At 55.3% G+C, this 21,345-nt stretch overlaps 1 protein-coding gene across 1 annotated transcript in view; it reads left to right on the top strand.

The window, feature by feature from the left end:
- Positions 1 to 3,950: 3,950 nt before the first annotated feature.
- LOC140406561 (probable ATP-dependent RNA helicase DHX34) overlaps positions 3,951 to 21,345 on the top strand; it is a 31,532-nt gene continuing 14,137 nt past the window's right edge. The window contains exons 1-8 of the mRNA XM_072494557.1: positions 3,951 to 5,962; positions 8,315 to 8,566; positions 10,117 to 10,219; positions 10,898 to 11,115; positions 12,508 to 12,682; positions 15,746 to 15,939; positions 17,938 to 18,039; positions 20,754 to 20,984. Coding sequence (XP_072350658.1) covers positions 4,595 to 5,962; positions 8,315 to 8,566; positions 10,117 to 10,219; positions 10,898 to 11,115; positions 12,508 to 12,682; positions 15,746 to 15,939; positions 17,938 to 18,039; positions 20,754 to 20,984 — 2,643 coding nt within the window. The 5' untranslated portion in view covers positions 3,951 to 4,594. The remainder of the gene's footprint in view (positions 5,963 to 8,314; positions 8,567 to 10,116; positions 10,220 to 10,897; positions 11,116 to 12,507; positions 12,683 to 15,745; positions 15,940 to 17,937; positions 18,040 to 20,753; positions 20,985 to 21,345) is intronic.

The raw sequence follows: 21,345 nt of genomic DNA, 5'->3' as shown, positions 1-21,345 counted from the left end.
AGAATAGCAGAATGTGTTAATAGAGGGAAAAAGGTCAGCGCTGTGTGAAAGGAGAATAGCAGAATGTGTGAATACAGGGATAAAGGTCAGCGCAGTGTGAAAGGAGAATAGCAGAATGTGTGAATAGAGGGATAAAGGTCAGTGCTGTGTGATAGGAGAATAGCAGGATGTGTGAATAGAGGGATAAAGGTCAGCGCTGTGTGAAAGGAGAATAGCAGAATGCGTGAATAGAGGGATAAAGGTCAGCACTGTGTGAAAGGAGAATAGCAGTATGCGTGAATAGAGGGATAAAGGTCAGCGCCGTGTGAAAGGAGAATAGCAGAATCTGTGAATAGAGGGATAAAGGTCAGCGCTGTGTGAAAGGAGAATAGCAGTATGCGTGAATAGAGGGATAAAGGTCAGCGCCGTGTGAAAGGAGAATAGCAGTATGCGTGAATAGAGGGATAAAGGTCAGCGCCGTTTGAAAGGAGAATAGCAGAATGTGTGAATAGAGGGATAAAGGTCAGCGCTGTGTGCAAGGAGAATAGCAGAATGCGTGAAAAGAGGGATAAAGGCCAGCACTGTGTGAAAGGATAATAGAAGAATGCATGAATAGAGGGATAAAGTTCAGCGCTGTGTGAAAGGAGAATAGAAGAATGTGTGAATAGAGTGATAAAGTTCAGCGCTGTGTGAAAGGATAATAGAAGAATGCGTGAATAGAGGGATAAAGGTCAGCAATGTGTGAAAGGAGAATAGCAGAATGGGTGAATAGAGGGAAAAAGGTCAACGCTGTGTGAAAGGAGAATAGCAGAATGTGTTAATAGAGGGATAAAGGTCAGCACTGTGTGAAAGGAGAATCGCAGATGCGTGAATAGAGGGATAAAGGTCAGTGCTGTGTGAAAGGAGAATAGCAGAATGTGTGATCAGCGGATAAAGGTCAGCACTGTGCGAAAGGATAATAGCAGAATGTGTGAATACAGGGATGAAGGTCAGCGCTGTGTGAAAGGAGAATAGCAGGATGTGTGAATAGAGGGATAAAGGTCAGCGCTTTGGGCAAGGAGAATAGCAGAATGCGTGAATGGAGGGATAAAGGTCAGCGCTGTGTGAAAGGAGAATAGCAGAATGTGTGAATAGAGGGATAAAGTTCAGCGCTGTGTGAAAGGAGAATAGAAGAATGTGTGAATAGAGGGATAAAGTTCAGCGCTGTGTGAAAGGATAATAGAAGAATGCGTGAATAGAGGGATAAAGGTCAGCAATGTGTGATAGGAGAATAGCAGAATGTGTGAATAGAGGGATAAAGGTCAACGCTGTGTGAAAGGAGAATAGCAGAATGAGTTAATAGAGGGATAAAGGTCAGCACTGTGTGAAAGGAGAATAGCAGAATGCGTGAATAGAGGGATAAAGGTCAGCGCTGTGTGAAAGGAGAATAGCAGAATGTGTGATCAGCGGATAAAGGTCAGCACTGTGTGGAAGGATAATAGCAGAATGTGTGAATACAGGGATGAAGGTCAGCGATGTGCGAAAGCAGTATAGCAGAATGTGTGAATGGAGGGATAAAGGTCAGTGCTGTGTGAAAGGAGAATAGCAGAATGTGTGAATAGAGGGATAAAGGTCAGAGCTGTGTGAAAGGATAATAGCAGAATGCGTGAATAGAGCGATAAAGGTCAGCACTGTGTGAAAGGAGAATAGCAGAATGTGTGAATAGAGGGATAAAGGTCAGCGCTGTGTGAAAGGAGAATAGCAGAATGCGTGAATAGAGCGATAAAGGTCAGCGCTATGTGAAAGAGAATAGCAGAATGCGTGAATAGAGGGATAAAGGTCAGCACTGTGTGAAAGGAGAATAGCAGAATGTGCGAATAGAGGGATAAAGTTCAGCGCTGTGTGAAAGGAGAATAGCAGAATGTGTGAATAGAGGGATAAAGGTCAGCGATGTGCGAAAGCAGTATAGCAGAATGTGTGAATGGAGGGATAAAGGTCAGTGCTGTGTGAAAGGAGAATAGCAGAATGTGTGAATAGAGGGATAAAGGTCAGAGCTGTGTGAAAGGATAATAGCAGAATGCGTGAATAGAGCGATAAAGGTCAGCACTGTGTGAAAGGAGAATAGCAGAATGTGTGAATAGAGGGATAAAGGTCAGCGCTGTGTGAAAGGAGAATAGCAGAATGTGTGAATAGAGGGATAAAGGTCAGCGCTGTGTGAAAGGAGAATAGCAGAATGTGCGAATAGAGGGATAAAGTTCAGCGCTGTGTGAAAGGAGAATAGCAGAATGTGTGAATAGAGGGATAAAGGTCAGCGATGTGCGAAAGCAGTATAGCAGAATGTGTGAATGGAGGGATAAAGGTCAGTGCTGTGTGAAAGGAGAATAGCAGAATGTGTGAATAGAGGGATAAAGGTCAGAGCTGTGTGAAAGGATAATAGCAGAATGCGTGAATAGAGCGATAAAGGTCAGCACTGTGTGAAAGGAGAATAGCAGAATGTGTGAATAGAGGGATAAAGGTCAGCGCTGTGTGAAAGGAGAATAGCAGAATGTGTGAATAGAGGGATAAAGGTCAGCGCTGTGTGAAAGGAGAATAGCAGAATGTGTGAATAGAGGGATAAAGGTCAGCGCTGTGTGAAAGGAGAATAGCAGAATTTGTGAATAGCGGTATAAACGTCTGCGCTGTGTGAAAGGAGAATAGCAGAATGTGTGAATAGAGGGATAAAGGTCAGCGCTGTGTGAAAGGAGAATAGCAGAATGTGTGAATAGAGGGATAAAGGTCAGTGCTGTGTGAAAGGAGAATAGCAGAATCTGTGAATAGAGGGATAAAGGTCACCGCTGTGTGAAAGGAGAATAGCAGAATGTGTGAATAGAGGGATTAAGGTCAGGGCTGTGTGAAAGGAGAATAGCAGAATGTGTGAATAGAGTGATAAAGGTCAGTGCTGTGTGAAAGGAGAATAGCAGAATCTGTGAATAGAGGGATAAAGGTCACCGCTGTGTGAAAGGAGAATAGCAGAATGTGTGAATAGAGGGATAAAGGTCAGGGCTGTGTGAAAGGAGAATAGCAGAATGTGTGAATAGAGGGATAAAGGTCAGCGCTGTGTGAAAGGAGAATAGCAGAATGTGTGAATAGAGGGATAAAGGTCAGCGCTGTGTGAAATGAGAATAGCAGAATGTGTGAATGGAGGGATAAAGGTCAGTGCTGTGTGAAAGGAGAATAGCAGAATGTGTGAATAGAGGGATAAAGGTCAGCGATGTGTGAAAGGAGAATAGCAGAATGTGTGAATAGAGGGATAAAGGTCAGCGCTGTGTGAAAGGAGAATAGCAGAATTTGTGTATAGAGGTATAAAGGTCTGCGCTGTGTGAAAGGAGAATAGCAGAATGTGTGAATAGAGGGATAAAGGTCAGCGCTGTGTGAAAGGAGAATAGCAGAATGTGTGAATAGAGGGATAAAGGTCAGCGCTGTGTGAAAGGAGAATAGCAGAATGTGTGAATAGAGGGATAAAGGTCAGTGCTGTGTGAAAGGAGAATAGCAGAATGTGCGAATAGAGGGATAAAGGTCAGCGCTGTGTGAAAGGAGAATAGCAGAATGTGTGAATAGCGGGATAGATGTTAAGGATGGTTTTCTCAGAAATGCTGGCTCTTGTCAGTGTGCTGAGGGTAAGACTGTGTTTGGATGTGTGACCTGTTTTGTGGGCCTCGGGCCTCTGTGTCTGTCTGTGGTTCGGGCGCGGTCGGGCGGGCGCGCCAACCCCCTTTGTTCTGCGGGCGGTGGCGCGACTGCGCCTGCGCACATATTGTCATAGTGGTTCGTGCCGGCGCGGACCTCCCGAAAGTCGCGCGGTCGGTCCGACAGACGTCATCACTGCGCGACTCATGTTCGGGAGAGCAGGAGTCAGGCAGCAGAGAGAGAGAAGAGATAGAGAAAGAGACTGAGAGACTGGGGGGAGAGAGGGAAAGGAAAGGGAGGTAGGGAAAGGAAAAAGGAGGGGGAGAAGGAAAGGATGGAGAGATAGAGGGAAGGAAATAATAGAGAGGGAAAGGGAGAGAGAAGGAAGTAGAGAGAGTGAATGAAATAATAAACAGAGAGAGGGAAACAATAGCAAGAGAGAGAGAGGGAGAGAGAAAACGAAGACTATAATAGAGAGAGAAAAGAGGGAGGGAAAGAGTGAGAAGGAAATAATAGGGAGAAAAGGGTTAGATAGAGGGAAGGAAAAAGAAAAGGAGAGAGAATTAGATTCTAGAGAGGTAGAGGAAGAGATAGAGTTCGGCAGAGAGGGAGTGCAAAATGAGGAAAGGGAAGGGGGGAAAAGGAGGGAGCAAAGAGGGTCGGAGAGTATGAGAGACACTCAAACTGGGGGAGGAATGAGAATGGACAGAGACTGTGGCACTGAGAGAAAAGGGGCTGAGAAAGGTGGAGTGGGTGGGAGTTAGGGTTAGTCACAGGGAGCGGAGACAAGACACCTCAAAACAGAGAGAGGCACCGGCACAGGGGAACGCAGCAGCGAGAGTGAGAGAGACCGTCTAACGGGGAGTCTGACACTGTGAACTGGGCTGAAATATTAGACACAGGTTGTGAAAAGTTGAAGGAGTTGGTTGGATTGAGAGCGCGACGCCCCCCCAATCAGGGTGGGAAGACAATGTCCAGTCAAGGAGTGGGAGGCTACGACTGGAGCCGCCCTGAGAGGCGGGCTTGCCTGGAGGATATCTTCTTCCGAGGGAACGATTTCATTCGGGTAGGGAGCGAGGAATGCCGGGCGTTCTGGAGCTTCCTGGAGCGCTACCAGCGCTTCCAGGAGAGGCAGAGGGAGAGGAAGGACGCGGAGCATCGAGGAGAGGGAGAGGTGGTGGAAAGGAGGGGTGAGAAAAGAAGTGGGGAAAGAGAGAGTGGGAGAACGAGAGAGGGGAAGAGAGAGGAAGGGAGCGAGAGAAGGAGAGAGGAAGGGAGCGAGAGAAGGAGAGAGGAGGGGAGGAGAGAGGAAGGGAGAGAGGGGAGGAGAGAGGAAGGGAGAGAGGGGAGGAGAGAGGAAGGGAGAGAGGGGAGGAGAGAGGAAGGGAATGAGAGAAGGAGAGAGGGAAAGGGGAGAGAGGGAAGGAGAGAGGGAAAGGAGGGAAGTGAAAGAAGGAGAGAGGGGAGGAGAGAGGAAGGAGAGACTGAGAAGAGGAGAGAAGGAAGGAGAGAGGAAGGAAGGGAGGAGAGAGGGGGAAAAGGGGATGTGAGGAAAGGGCTGTTTCCAGACGTGCCGATGGAATACGACCCCAGTTACCGGATTAACCTGTCGGTGTTGACAGGGGATGTGGAGAGGGAGGGCTGTGGGCGGAGGAGGAGGAGGGGGGACGGGAGCGGGGAGGGGGAGATCCCGCGGTCAGAGCGGGCAGCGTTCCGCCAGGCACTGCGCCACTTTGCTGAGTTCGGCCAGAAGCAGAGCTTCGGGCGCCTATGTCGGCTGCTACAGTCCAGGCGGGCACTGCCCGTGGCCAGCTACCGGGCCCGGCTCCTGGAGCTGGTGCGGGGCAGCCCGGTGGTGGTGGTGGCGGGTGACACGGGCTGTGGCAAGTCCACCCAGGTGCCGCAATACTTGCTGGAGGAGTGGGCCGCGCCGGGGGAGCGCCTGGCGTGCACCCAGCCACGCCGCATTGCCTGCCTCTCGCTGGCCAGGCGGGTGGGCCTGGAGACCCTGTGCCCCTCCTCGGTGGGCTACCACATCCGCTTTGAGTCCTCGGCGCCCCCCGGCACCCGGCTCCTCTTCCTCACCGAGGGCCTCCTCCTCCGGCAGATACAGGCCGCCGGCCCCGCCCTGGACCGTTACCGCGCCATCATCATCGACGAGGCCCACGAACGGCACCTCCACGCGGACTTCCTCCTCGGGGTCCTGCGGGGTCTCCAGGCAGCCCAACCCAGCCTCCGCCTCCTCCTCATGTCGGCCACCATCAACGTCGAACTCTTCTCAAGATACTTTGACGGTGCCCCAGTCCTCCAGGTCCCTGGGAGGCTTTACCCCATCAAGGTGAGGAGGGTGGTCCGGGCTCGCTGTGGGGGCAATGTGGGCGGGGGGGGGTGAGGGAGGGAGGTATGATTCACAACCCGAGGGCCACACCCACTCCTTGACCATCAGCGCCAAACCTAAACCCATCGTCACTGCCCTCTGACCCTCACCCCTCCATTCCTGACTTCGACCCCTGACCCCCCTCCAATCCTGGATCGTCACCCCTCCAAAATCTGACCTTGACCCCCTCCAGCACGGTAGCACAGTGATTAGAACAATTGCTTTACAGCTCCAGGGCCCCAGGTTCGATTCCCGGCTGGGTCACTGTCCGTGCGGAGTCTGCACGTTCTCCCCCGTGTGTGCGTGGGTTTCCTCCGGGTGCTCCAGTTTCCTCCCACAGTCCAAACACGTGCACGTTAGGCCGTGCTAAGTTGCCCTTAGTGTCCAAAATGGTTAGGAGGGGTTACTGGGTTACGGGGATAGGTTGGAAGTGCGGGCTTAAGTGGGTCGGTGCAGACTCGATGGGCCGAATGGCCTCCTTCTGCACTGTAAATTCTAAATCCGGTGTGTGATCCGGAAATCCGGTCTCTGACCCCGGTATGGCCCCGGATCCTGACCCTGACCTTTTCTTCCTGATCCCTCATCTTGACCCCTGACTCTTGACCCTCACCCCACCCCTTGACGCTGCCCCTGATCCTGACTCTGAACCCGGCACAGAAATCACCCACCCTGCTCGCTCCTTAAAGTCTTCCTCAGACTCCCATCCACCCCCACCCAGCCCGGCCCTCTGCCCTGCAAGTTGTGCTTGGAATGGGGATCTGGCCTGTGTGTTAAACCTTCTGTCTCTCCCCCGCCCCATCTCTCTGTCCCTCTCCCCCCGCCTCTCTCTCTCTCTCTATCTCTCCCCCCCCCGCCTCTCTCTCTCTCTCCCCCGCCTCTCTCTCTCTCTCTCTCCCCCGCCTCTCTCTCTCTCTCTCTCTCTCATCCGCCCCGTCTCTCTCTCTCTCGTCCACCACCGTCTCTCTCTCTCTCCCCCCCGCCTCTCTCTCTCTCTCTCTCTCTCTCCCCCCGCCTCTCTCTCTCTCCCCTCACCTCTCTCTCTTTCCCCGCCTCTCTCTCTCTCCCATCCTCTCTCTCTCTCTCTCTCTCTCTCTCTCTCATCCGCCCCCATCTCTCTCTCTCTCTCCCCACCTCTCTCTCTCTCTCTCTCTCTCTCTCTCCCCCCATCTCTCTCTCTCTCATCCGCCCCCATCTCTCTCTCTCATCCGCCCCCGTCTCTCTCTCTCTCTGTCCCCGCCTCTCTCTCTCTGTCCCCGCCTCTCTCTCTCTGTCCCCCGCCTCTCTCTCTCATCCGCCCCCGCCTCTCTCTCATCCGCCCCCGTCTCTCACTCTCCCCCCATCTCTCTCTCTCCCGCCCCCCCATCTCTCTCTCTCTCCCGCCCCCCCATCTCTCTCTCTCCCACCTCCTCATCTCTCTCTCTCCCTTGCCCCCCCCATCTCTCTCTCTCCCTCTCCTTCCAACACCCCCATCTCTCTCTCCCTCTCCCTCCAACACCCCATCTCTCTCTCCCTCCCGCCCCCATCTCTCTCTCCCTCCCGCCCCATCTCTCTCTCCCTCCCGTCCCCATCTCACTCTCCCTCCCGCCCCCATCTCTCTCTCTCTCTCTCCCCCTCTCCTTCCAACGCCCCCATCTCACTCTCTCTCCCTCTCCCTCCAACACCCCCATCTCTCTCTCCCCCGCCGTCGTCTCTCTCTCCCCCTCCCCCATCTCTCTCTCTCACCCCCTCCCCCATCTCTCTCTCTCCCCCGCCCCGTCTCTCTCTCACCCTCTCCGTCCATACCCCCATCTCTCTCTCTCTCTCCCCCGCCACCCATCTCTCTCTCTCTCCCACCCCGTCTCTCTCTCTCTCCCTCTTCCTCCAACACCCCCATCTCTCTCTCTCTCCCCCCCGCCCCATCTCTCTCTCTCCACGCCCCATCTCTCTCTCTCACCCTCTCCGTCCACACCCCCATCTCTCTCTCTCTCTCTCTCTCCCCCCCCCCCCCGCCACCCATCTCTCTCTCTCTCCCACCCCGTTTCTCTCTCTCTCTCCCTCTCCCTCCAACACCCCCATCTCTCCCCCCCCCCCCCCCTGCCACCCATCTCTCTCTCCCACCCCGTCTCTCTCTCTCTACCTCTCCCTCCAACACCCCCATCTCTCTCTCTCTCCCCCCCCGCCCCATCTCTCTCTCTCTCTCTCCCCGCCCCGTCTCTCTCTCTCACCCCCCCCCCCCCCCCCATCTCTCTCTCTCTCTCTCTCCCCGCACCGTCTCTCTCTCTCTCTTTCCCCCCCCCCCATCTCTCTCTCACACACACACCCTTCCTCCTGCAGGTGATATACCAGCCGATCGAGGAGTCAGAAGAAGGGAGCCGGGAGCGCCTGGATCCGGGCCCCTACCTGAGGGTGATGCAGGCCATCGACCAGCAGTGCCCGGCTGAGGAGCGGGGGGACCTGCTGGCCTTCCTGAGCGGGGCGGCCGAGATTGCGGCGGTGGCAGACGCAGCACGGGCTTACGCTAACCTGACCCAACGCTGGATTGTGCTGCCACTTCACAGCGGATTGGCGGCGATGGAACAGGACAAGGTACAGCCTGAAACGCCCCATCGGCCGCCCGTTACACAGCCCCGCACACCTCAGCAACCCGGTTCAGGCAGAGAGATTCTCACCAGGACCCTTGGGAAACTGTCCCACCCTCGGCCTGTTCCCCCCAAATCACAGCCAGGTCCCCAAAAATCTATTTCAGAGGACAGGCATTGCGGCGCTCCCTCAGCACTGACCCTCCGACAGTGCGGCGCTCCCTCAGCACTGACCCTCCGACAGTGCGGCGCTCCCTCAGCACTGACCCTCCGACAGTGCGGCGCTCCCTCAGCACTGACCCTCCGACAGTGCGGCGCTCCCTCAGCACTGACCCTCCGACAGTGCGGCGCTCCCTCAGCACTGACCCTCCGACAGTGCGGCGCTCCCTCAGTACTGACCCTCCGACAGTGCAGCGCTCCCTCAGCACTGACCCTCCGACAGTGCGGCGCTCCCTCAGCACTGACCCTCCGACAGTGCGGCACTCCCTCAGCACTGACCCTCCGACAGTGCGGCGCTCCCTCAGCACTGACCCTACGACAGTGTGGCGCTCCCTCAGCACTGACCCTCCCACAGTGCGGCACTCCCTCAGCACTGACCCTCCGACAGTGCGGCACTCCCTCAGCACTGACCCTCCGACAGTGCGGCTCCCTCAGTACTGACCCTCCGACAGTGCGGCTCCCTCAGCACTGACCCTCCTACAGTGCGGCGCTCCCTCAGCACTGACCCTCCGACAGTGCGGCGCTCCCTCAGCACTGACCCTCCGACAGTGCGGCGCTCCCTCAGCACTGACCCTCCGACAGTGCGGCGCTCCCTCAGCACTGACCCTCCGACAGTGCAGCGCTCCCTCAGCACTGACCCTCCGACAGTGCGGCGCTCCCTCAGCACTGACCCTCCGACAGTGCGGCGCTCCCTCAGCACTGACCCTCCGACAGTGCGGCGCTCCCTCAGTACTGACCCTCCGACAGTGCAGCGCTCCCTCAGCACTGACCCTCCGACAGTGCGGCGCTCCCTCAGCACTGACCCTCCGACAGTGCGGCACTCCCTCAGCACTGACCCTCCGACAGTGCGGCGCTCCCTCAGCACTGACCCTACGACAGTGCGGCGCTCCCTCAGCACTGACCCTCCCACAGTGCGGCACTCCCTCAGCACTGACCCTCCGACAGTGCGGCACTCCCTCAGCACTGACCCTCCGACAGTGCGGCGCTCCCTCAGCACTGACCCTCCGACAGTGCGGCGCTCCCTCAGCACTGACCCTCCGAAAGTGCGGCGCTCCCTCAGCACTGACCCTCCGACAGTGCGGCGCTCCCTCAGCACTGACCCTCCGACAGTGCGGCGCTCCCTCAGCACTGACCCTCCGACAGTGCGGCGCTCCCTCAGCACTGACCCTCCGACAGTGCGGCGCTCCCTCAGTACTAATCCTCCGACAGTGCGGCGCTTCCTCAGCACTGACCCTCCGACAGTGCGGCGCTCCCTCAGCACTGACCCTCCGACAGTGCGGCGCTCCCTCAGCAATGACACTTCGGTGCTTACTCAGTTCCTCCCGATCCTCATTCCAGGTTTTTGACATTGCTCCACCGGGCGTCCGGAAGTGCATCGTAGCTACGAACATCGCAGAAACGTCTGTTACGATTGACGGTGTGCGTTTTGTTGTGGATTCTGGTGAGATGGAGTTTTACTCTGTATCTAACCCCGTGCTATACCTGTCCTGGGAGTGTTTGATGGGGACAGTGTAAAGGGAGCTTTACTCTGTATCTAACCCCGTGCTGTACCTGTCCTGGGAGTGTTTGATGGGGACAGTGTAGTGGGAGCATTACTCTGTATCTAACCCCGTGCTGTACCTGTCCTGGGAGTGTTTGATGGGGACCGTGTAGAGGGAGCTTTACTCTGTATCTAACCCCGTGCTGTACCTGTCCTGGGAGTGTTTGATGGGGACAGTGTAGAGGGAGCATTACTCTGTATCTAACCCCGTGCTGTACCTGTCCTGGGAGTGTTTGATGGGGACAGTGTAGAGGGAGCTTTACTCTGTATCTAACCCCGTGCTGTACCTGTCTTGGGAGTGTTTGATGGGGACAGTGTAGAGGGAGATTTATGTTCCCGGAATGCCTGATATTATGGGCCCACGCGGATTGTACTGCCTCCCATGGTTGAATAGGCCCATGATGTAGATTGGCCACCTGCCCCATACGGCAAGATAATCTATTGACACCCCCAGGCCCGGATGGGAAACGGCGATTTGAACAAGGGCTTTGCTGCGATGCCCCGCACAGTTTAATTGTTCAGCCTGCATGCATTGGAACAAAGGCTACTAACCCCTCGCACTTCAACCCCACCTCCCAGGGAAGGTCAAGGAGATGAGCTACGATCCAAAGACAAAGATGCATCGTCTGCAGGAGTTCTGGATCAGCAGGGCCAGCGCTGAGCAGCGCAAGGGGCGTGCGGGCCGAACGGGGCCCGGGGTCTGCTACCGCATGTATGCCGAGTCTGAGTACAACGCCTTCGCCCCTTACCCCGTGCCCGAGATCCAGCGGGTTGCCCTCGACGCCCTGGTGCTGCAGGTAAGACTCCCATCGCTCGTGGCACAGGAGAGAGAGAGACAGACTGAGAGAAGGCAGGAGAGACAGAGCGAGGGCAGGCTTCGGGCCTAATCTCCATGAACCACCTGTGACCCGAGTTTGGGGACTTTGAGAGTAAAAACCTACATTGTTTCACTGCCTCAGGACGTCCCATGGCTCTGCACAGCCGATGAAGCTGTTTTTTGTTTTTTTTGTTTCGGGAGGTGCTCCAGCAGCAGTGCAAGAAAAGTTGCTGCCAACCTGTGCACAGCAAGATCCCAAAAACAGCGACGTGACAAGTGACGCAGATAGTTTACGGTTTTTTCCGGTGACTTTGATCCATTTTATTTATTTAGGGTGAAGTGGGCGTCCATGGTGAAGCTACCATTTGTTGACGGTCTCTAACATTCGGCCCCAGGACTACTGGGAGAAACCACCACCTACCCGCCCTCCCTCCCTCACCCCAGCAGTCCTCCGCAGCACTTACCCTCTTCCAGCAGCAGTTGCAGCATCTTTAGCATCCTCCCGAGAGGAAAGGCAGAGGCCCCAGGTCTAATGTGTCATCCAGACAGACACCCCTCCGACAGTGCGGCGCTCCCTCAGCACTGACCCTCCGACAGTGCTGCGCTCCCTCAGCACTGACCCTCCGACAGTGCGGCGCTCCCTCAGCACTGACCCTCCAACAGTGCGCCGCTCCCTCAGAACTGACCGTCCGACAGTGCGGCGCTCCCTCAGCACTGACCCTCTGACAGTGCAGCGCTCCCTCAGCACTGACCGTCCGACAGTGCGGCGCTCCCTCAGCACTGACCCTCCAACAGTGCGCCGCTCCCTCAGCACTGACCCTCCGACAGTGCGGCGCTCCCTCAGCAGTGACCCTCTGACAGTGCAGCGCTCCCTCAGCACTGACCGTCCGACAGTGCGGCGCTCCCTCAGCACTGACCCTCCAACAGTGCGCCGCTCCCTCAGAACTGACCGTCCGACAGTGCGGCGCTCCCTCAGCACTGATCGTCCGACAGTGCGGCGCTCCCTCAGCACTGACCGTCTGACAGTGCGGCGCTCCCTCAGCACTGACCCTCCGACAGTGCTGCGCTCCCTCAGCACTGAAACATTTGGGGAGCTGAGAACAATCTGAGGGCTGGATTTTGTGGCTGGAAGCTGTGACCGGCTGAGTTGACAGTGAGGCTGCCACAGTGGGTGTTCCCCATGGTGTCAGCTGCTTTGTCCATCTAGGGGGTAGAGGTGGCGGGTTTGGGCTTGTCGAAGGAGCCTTGGCGAGTGGCTGCAGTGCATCTTGTAGACGGTGCACACGGCTGCCGCTGTGCGTCAGTGGGTGGAGGGGGTGGGCGTTGCTGACGATTGTCTGGACAGCTGTGTATGTTGTGTCTTCCTGTGCAGATGAAGAGCATGGGACTCGGAGACCCGCGCACCTTTCCCTTCATCGAGCCGCCCCCCCCGAGCAGCGTGGAAACGGCGGTCCAGTACCTGCGGGACCAGGGAGCGCTGGACAGCGGCGAAAACCTCACGGCCGTCGGGAGTCTCCTGGCACAGCTGCCCGTCGACGTGGTCATCGGTACGGCGTGTCTCCCTCTTAACCCTCTCGCTGCTTCGATCGTCCCACACCCTCCATCTCCCCTCTCACCCACCCCCCACCGCACTGACTCCCACAGACAGCCCCCGGCTCTGCCGCGACCGTCGCTTCCCCCAAATGAATCCCCCACCCCACTCCCCTGCATGAACTGAAGCCCCCTCATTCCCGGGAACCGTTCTGGGGGAATCTCCCACTCACGACCACCCCTCCCCGAGACCCCCATAACCTTCCGAATGTGCGGGCTCCGGAATGAAACGCAGTCTGGAAGCTGGGACCCTCCCCCAATCTTTGTAAATGGAATTTGGCCTTTGTTTCAAAGGGAATGTCTCTAAAGATAGGGAAGTGCGGCTAAAACTACACAAGGCGCTAGTTCGGCCACACCTGGAATACTGTGAACAGTTTTGATCCCCTTATCTAAGGAAAGATATCCCGGCATTGGAGGCAGTCCAGAGAAGGTTCACTTGATCCCCGGGAATGGAGGGATTTTGTTATGAGGAGGGGTTGAGTAGGCCGGGGCCTGTACTCGTTGGGAGTTTAGAAGAATGAGAGGCAACCTTATTGAGACAGAGAGGATTCTGGGTGGGGTTGACGGGGTCGATGCTGAGAGGATGTTTCCTCTTGTGGGAGAGTCTAGGACCAGAGGGCAGAATCTCAGAGCCCATTTGAGACAGAGATGAGGAGGAATTTCTTCTCTCAGAATCTGTGGAATTCTTTACCGCAGAGAGCAGTAGAGGCTGGGCCGTTAAGTGTGTTCAAGGCCGAGAGAGACAGATATTTAATCAGTGAGGGGGTCGAGGGTTACGGGGATAAGGCGGGAAAGTGGAGTTGAGGATTATCACATCGGATCGGCCAGGATCTCATTGGATGGCGGAGCAGACTCGGGCCGAGTGTCCCACTTCTCTTCTGGTGTCCTACATGTGAAATGTAGAAATGGTGAGAGAGCTCTGAGATGCAGAGGGATCTGGGAGTCTGGGAGCATGGCGCAGCATATCGTCGGAAAGCTAACAGAATGCACGCACAAACCCCGAGGACTCTCAGCCTTTGCACCCCCTGGGAAACTATCCCCTTCATGTTATATTGTCTCTGCACGATCGCCTTGCCAAAATGCATCACGGGGGAAACAAGAATCAGGAGAAGGAGGCCATTTGGCCCCTCTCTTCCTGCTACCCCAATCATTAGATCGCGCCTGATCCACTTCCCTCTCACCCCCTCGTCGATCAGAAATCTGTCTAACTCGGCCATGAATGTATTCAACGAGCCACAGCCCCCACAGCTGTCTGAGGGGGGGGGAAATTCCACAGACTGCCCCCCCCCACCCGAGAAATGAAATTCCTCCTAATTTCAATAGAAGACCCCCCCATTCTCAAACTGTGCCCCCCCCCCCCCCCCCAGTTCTAGATTCCTCCCCCGCTACGAGGGGGCAACATCCTCTTCGCACCCACCCTGTCAAAACCCCCTCAGAATCTGATATGTTTCAATCAGATCACCTTGCGTTCTTCCAAACTCCGATGGGGTACAGGACTCCGACCTGCTCGACCCTTTCCTCATCGGATACACCCCTTCATCCCGGGAATCGACCACGTGAACTTTCTCCGAACGGCCTCCAACACGAGTGTATCTCCTCCTCAAGTAAGGAAGCCAAGACTGTGCGCAGTACTCCAGGTGCGGAAACACCCCCCCCCCCCCTTTAAAGGACAACATTCCATTTGCCTCCCAAACACTCGCTATACCTGCTTGTGATTTGTACCTCTCCACGTTTGGTCACGTCTGCCTTCTGATGTTTATATATTTCTAAGTTTGCTGACGACGCAAAACTTGGTCGGGATGTGAGTGGTGAGGAAGATGTTAAGACACTTTTGAGGTGATTTAGTCAAGTTGAGCGAGTGGGCAAATACATGGCAGATGCAGTTTAATGTGGACCAATGTGGAGTTATCCACTTCGGACAGAGAAACAGAATGGCGGAGTAATATCGAAATGGTGATAGATCGGGAAATGTTGACGTACAAAAGGGACCTGGGTGTCCTTGTACACCAGTCACTGAAAACAAACCGGCAGGTACAGCAAGCAATGAGGAAGGTAAATGGTATGTTGGCCTTTGTTGCAAGAGGAGTCAGGTATATGAGCAAGGATGTCTTGCACCTGTACAGGGCCTTGCTGAGGCCGCACCTGTACAGGGCCTTGGTGAGGTCGCACCTGTACAGGGCCTAGGTTAGGCTGCACCTGTACAGGGCCTTGGTGAGGTCGCACCTGGACAGGGCCTTGGTGAGGTCGCACCTGTACAGGGCCTAGGTGAGGTCGCACCTGTACAGGGCCTAGGTTAGGCTGCACCTGTACAGGGCCTAGGTTAGGCTGCACCTGTACAGGGCCTTGGTGAGGTCGCACCTGTACAGGGCCTTGGTGCGGCTGCACCTGTACAGGGCCTTGGTGAGACCACACCTGTACAGGGCCTTGGTGAGGCTGCACCTGTACAGGGCCTTGGTGAGGCTGCACCTGTACAGGGCCTTGGTGAGGCCGCACCTGTACAGGGCCTTGGTGAGGCCCACACCTGTACAGGGCCTTGGTGAGGTCGCACCTGTACAGGGCCTTGGTGAGACCACACCTGTACAGGGCCTAGGAGAGGCTGCACCTGTACTAGGCCTTGCTGAGGCCGCACCTGTACAGGGCCTTGGTGAGACCGCACCTGTACAGGGCCTTGGTGAGGCTGCACCTGTACTAGGCCTTGCTGAGGCCGCACCTGTACAGGGCCTTGGTGAGACCGCACCTGTACAGGGCCTTGGTGAGGCCCACACCTGTACAGGGCCTTGGCGAGGCCGCACCTGTACTAGGCCTTGCTGAGGCCGCACCTGTACAGGGCCTTGGTGAGGCTGCACCTGTACTAGGCCTTGCTGAGGCCGCACCTGTACAGGGCCTTGGTGAGACCGCACCTGTACAGGGCCTTGGTGAGGCCCACACCTGTACAGGGCCTAGGTGAGGCCGCACCTGTACGGGGCCTTTGTTCAGTTGCTCATTTGCTCCTTACTCCCCCTTCTACCTTCCTCCCACAGGAAAGATGCTGATTCTGGGCTGTGCCTTCAAGATTATCGAGCCGGTACTGACTCTGGCCGCAGCTCTCAGCCTGCAGTCCCCCTTCGTCCGGAGCAGGCAGGGAGACCCCGACTGCGCAACAGTCCGCCGGCCCCTGGAAAGTGACGATGGGGACCCCTTCACCCTGCTCAACGCCTTCGAGGAGTGGCTACAGGTGAGGCAGATCTGACTGTGCCCACTCGGTGTCTGAGGGGGCCCGCGTGTCTGAGGGGGCCCCGCGTGCCTGAGGGGGCCCCGCGTGCCTGAGGGGGCCCCGCGTGCCTGAGGGGGCCCCGCGTGCCTGAGGGGGCCCCGCGTGCCTGAGGGGGCCCCGCGTGTTTGAGGGGGCCCGCGTGTTTGAGGGGGCCTGCGTGTCTGAGGGGGTTGTGTAGTATGTCTGAGGGAAGTGCATTCTTGTCTGTCATCCTACAAGTAAACCTTTCACCTTGGCGATACGTATTATATTGCACAATTACATGGATTTAACCAAAACACAGACAAGAAATGAAGATTTGCGGCATTTGTAAACACAGCCTCGTCAGAACTGAACCCTTCGAGTTTATTTTTTTCCCTCTTGCTCCAAGTTTTTGAACTCAACAAAGAGTGTTTCGGTCGGGCCCACGCCCTATAATCCTCCTCGTCACCTGTAGGTGTAGCTCCTTTCGGAGTCTCACCTTCCAACCCCAAATGTGGTGAATCCGCGGTACAATTCAGCAAAGTCTCGAAATGGCATTTTCTCTTTGGCGTTGTGTTGCTGCGCTGACATCTCCCCTCGCGGTGAATTACCCTCTGGCGTTCCACAGTTCACAGCAGACCCGTCTGCATAAAGTATGGAATACCCCTGCCACTCTTCAGCAGGGTCTTTTGCAATGTGCCCACTCGCCTGCACTCCCAGTGCCACTCTTGTATTTTGGCACAAATCTGTGCCGCTAGCCGTTGACCCAGAAAGATAAATTTATAATTTCCTGTTGACGATTCGTAATTTCTGATTTTCCCGCCGCCTCAGTTGCTTCACTGTAGTCAGGTACTGATGCATCAACCTCAATAATGTGACTTGGATCGGTTTTGCGATGAACGGGATCACAGTTCCGGCAATGGGGTTTTTACCCGACTTCAGAATTGTGACACTCCACAGCCACCCACGCTCTCCCTCGATTGTTTTCTCCAGTTTGCCTTGAGGTTCAAGAACCTCATTGTGCTTCTCGAGACTAAGTGCCGACAGTTCACTAGTTTTGATTTATTAAAAGTTCCGCATTCGACCAATTGTTCGATTCACCGGCAGTTCCTTCGCCTCTTCCCGGAGGCGTTTTCCTGATGTTTGAAGATCAGGTTTTAATTGAAGATCGAGCTTTACCGATGTGAAGTTAATCGTTCAGACAGCTCAGGAACCCGTCCCGTGTCCCACTTTCCGTGACCGATTCTCAGTTGTTCTCACCATCTCTCTTTTCTCATCAGCAAACTCCCCTTCCGTACGGACAGGCTGCTTTTCGACCTCAACCAGGTTTTACTTCAGTAGCTTTTTACCTGCAGTAAGGGTCTCATTTTTGACCACTATCTTTAAATAGTTGGTTAAGAGCAACATGATTAACGGCACAGCTGTAACCCAGTCTCCACTCACCAAATCACTACAGTGAATATATGTGTGTGTGTGAAGGTGTGTGTGTGAAGGTGTGTGTGTGAAGGTGTGTGTGTGAAGGTGTGTGTGTGAAGGTGTGTGTATGAAGGTGTGTGTGTGAAGGTGTGTGTGTGAAGGTGTGTGTGTGAAGGTGTGTGTGTGTAGCTGTAGGTGTGAAGGTGTGTGTGTGAAGGTGTGTGTGTGTAGGTGTGTGTGTGTGTGAAGGTGTGTGTGTGAAGGTGTGTGTGTGAAGGTGTGTGTGTAGCTGTAGGTGTGAAGGTGTGTGTGTGAAGGTGTGTGTGTAGGTGTGTGTGTGTGTGAAGGGGTGTATGTGTGTAGGTGTGTGTGTGTGTGTGATGGTGTGTGTGTAGGTGTGTGTGTGAAGGTGGAGGTGTGTGTGTGTGAAGGTGTGTGTGTGTAGGGGTGTGTGTGTGAAGGTGTAGGTGTGTGTGTGTGTGAAGGTGTGTGTGTGAAGGTGTGTGTGTAGCTGTAGGTGGGTGTGTAGGTGTGTGTGTGTGTGAAGGTGTGAACTGACCGCAATCCGCTCCAATGTTGAAGGTGAAATCCGAGAAAAGGAACAATTCCCGGAAGTGGTGTCGGCGGAGGGGTCTGGAGGAGCAGAGACTGTACGAGATGGTCAACCTCAGAGAGCAGTTCAAGGTGATGCAGCTGCACCAAACCCCGTGCTGTACCTGTCCTGGGAGTGTTTGATGGGGACAGTGCAGAGGGAGCTTTACTCTGTATCTAACCCCGTGCTGTACCTGTCCTGGGAGTGTTTGATGGGGACAGTGTAGAGGGAGCTTTACTCTGTATCTAACCCCGTGCTGTACCTGTCCTGGGAGTGTTTGATGGGGACAGTGTAGAGGGAGCTTCACTCTGTATCTAACCCCGTGCTGTACCTGTCCTGGGAGTGTTTGATGGGGACAGTGTAGAGGGAGCTTTACTCTGTATCTAACCCCGTGCTGTACTTGTCCTGGGAGTGTTTGATGGGGACAGTGTAGAGGGAGCTTTACTCTGTATCTAACCCCGTGCTGTACGTGTCCTGGGAGTGTTTGATGGGGACAGTGTAGAGGGAGCTTTACTCTGTATCTAACCCCGTGCTGTACCTGTCCTGGGAGTGTTTGATGGGGACAGTGTAGAGGGAGCTTTACTCTGTATCTAACCCCGTGCTGTACCTGTCCTGGGCGTGTTTGATGGGGACAGTGTAGAGGGAGCTTTACTCTGTATCTAACCCCGTGCTGTACCTGTCCTGGGAGTGTTTGATGGGGACAGTGTAGAGGGAGCTTTACTCTGTATCTAACCCCGGGCTGTACCTGTCCTGGGAGTGTTTGATGGGGACAGTGTAGAGGGAGCTTTACTCTGTATCTAACCCCGTGCTGTACCTGTCCTGGGAGTGTTTGATGGGGACGGTGTAGAGGGAGCCTTACTCTGTATCTAACCCCGTGCTGTACCTGTCCTGGGAGTGTTTGATGGGGACAGTGTAGAGGGAGCTTTACTCTGTATCTAACCCCATGCTGTACCTGTCCTGGGAGTGTTTGATGGGGACAGTGCAGAGGGAGCTTTACTCTGTATCTAACCCCGTGCTGCACCTGTCCTGGGAGTGTTTGATGGGGACAGTGTAGAGGGAGCTTTACTCTGTATCTAACCCCGTGCTGTACCTGTCCTGGGAGTGTTTGATGGGGACAGTGTAGAGGGAGCTTCACTCTGTATCTAACCCCGTGCTGTACCTGTCCTGGGAGTGTTTGATGGGGACAGTGTAGAGGGAGCTTTACTCTGTATCTAACCCCGTGCTGTACTTGTCCTGGGAGTGTTTGATGGGGACAGTGTAGAGGGAGCTTTACTCTGTATCTAACCCCGTGCTGTACGTGTCCTGGGAGTGTTTGATGGGGACAGTGTAGAGGGAGCTTTACTCTGTATCTAACCCCGTGCTGTACCTGTCCTGGGAGTGTTTGATGGGGACAGTGTAGAGGGAGCTTTACTCTGTATCTAACCCCGTGCTGTACCTGTCCTGGGCGTGTTTGATGGGGACAGTGTAGAGGGAGCTTTACTCTGTATCTAACCCCGTGCTGTACCTGTCCTGGGAGTGTTTGATGGGGACAGTGTAGAGGGAGCTTTACTCTGTATCTAACCCCGGGCTGTACCTGTCCTGGGAGTGTTTGATGGGGACAGTGTAGAGGGAGCTTTACTCTGTATCTAACCCCGTGCTGTACCTGTCCTGGGAGTGTTTGATGGGGACGGTGTAGAGGGAGCCTTACTCTGTATCTAACCCCGTGCTGTACCTGTCCTGGGAGTGTTTGATGGGGACAGTGTAGAGGGAGCTTTACTCTGTATCTAACCCCGTGCTGTACCTGTCCTGGGAGTGTTTGATGGGGACAGTGTAGAGGGAGCTTTACTCTGTATCTAACCCCGTGCTGTACGTGTCCTGGGAGTGTTTGATGGGGACAGTGTAGAGGGAGCTTTACTCTGTATCTAACCCCGTGTTGTACCTGTCCTGGGAGTGTTTGATGGGGACAGTGTAGAGGGACCTTTACTCTGTATCTAACCCCGTGCTGTACCTGTCCTGGGAGTGTTTGATGGGGACAGTGTAGAGGGAGCTTTACTCTGTATCTAACCCCGTGCTGTACCTGTCCTGGGAGTGTTTGATGGGGACAGTGTAGAGGGAGCTTTACTCTGTATCTAACCCCGTGCTGTACCTGTCCTGGGAGTGTTTGATGGGGACGGTGTAGAGGGAGCCTTACTCTGTATCTGACCCCGTGCTGTACCTGTCCTGGGAGTGTTTGATGGGGACAGTGTAGAGGGAGCTTTACTCTGTATCTAACCCCGTGCTGTACCTGTCCCGGGAGTGTTTGATGGGGACGGTGTAGAGGGAGCCTTACTCTGTATCTAACCCCGTGCTGTACCTGTCCTGGGAGTGTTTGATGGGGACAGTGTAGAGGGAGCTTTACTCTGTATCTAACCCCATGCTGTACCTGTCCTGGGAGTGTTTGATGGGACAGTGTAGAGGGAGCTTTACTCTGTATCTAACCTCGTGCTGTACCTGTCCTGGGAGTGTTGGGGACAGTGTAGAGGGAGCTTTACACTGTATCTAACCGTGTGCTGTACCTGCCCTGGGAGTGTTTGATGGGACAGTGTAGAGAGAGCTTTACTCTGTATCTAACCCTGTGCTGTTCCTGTCCTGGGAGTGTTTGATGGGGACTGTGTAGAGGGAGCTTTACTCTGTATCTAACCCCGTGCTGTACCTGTCCTGGGAGTGTTTGATGGGGACAGTGTAGAGGGAGCTTTACTCTGTATGTAACCCCGTGCTGTACCTGTCCTGGGAGTGTTTGATGGGGACATTAGCTTTACTCTAACCCCGTGTTGACCTTGTGCCTCAGACCTTGTTGAAGGACCATGGCCTCTTGAGGGAGGAGCGCGCCCAGGACGTGGGCAGCTACCAAAGACAACGGCGTCACCGAGAGCGCCGGGAGCTACAGCGAGCGAAGCGTCGCCACGAGGAACAGGACGGGCGGCGGCGCAAGGTGTTGCGCCTGGAGGAGGAGATGGGCTCGTCTGAGGATGAGGGGCCGAGTGGTGCCCAGGGAGAGGAGCGGGTGTTGGACATTCAGGTTTGTGCTTGACGGGGCCTGTGGGGGCCGTCCCGGGTGGGGCTGGAAGCAGGCTCACCGCCCCGCTGTCCTGCCCTGCACCAGAATGGGGCCCCGGCACCCAGACGTGTGTCTGGTTCTGCTGCTCGCTTCTGGTGGCTTCACACCCCCAGTCTCCCTTCGTCACAGTTTACAAAGCCCCACGCCAATCCTGAGCCGGAAGCAGAGAGGAGCAGCGACCTGTTTACCCCGTCTCTCCCAGACACACTGAATGAAAGCTGTCTGCTTTCCCCAACAAATCGATAACCTAAAAAAAGAATGTTCTGTGTAAACTTGTTACAGTGCACTTACTCCACCCAGGCTCGAGCGCGGCTGAAAGGGG

Source organism: Scyliorhinus torazame, unplaced genomic scaffold, assembly GCF_047496885.1.
Source record: "Scyliorhinus torazame isolate Kashiwa2021f unplaced genomic scaffold, sScyTor2.1 scaffold_622, whole genome shotgun sequence".
NCBI lineage: Eukaryota > Metazoa > Chordata > Chondrichthyes > Carcharhiniformes > Scyliorhinidae > Scyliorhinus > Scyliorhinus torazame.
Note: the sequence above shows the minus strand (reverse complement) of the source record. Positions and strands in the feature narration are given on the sequence as shown.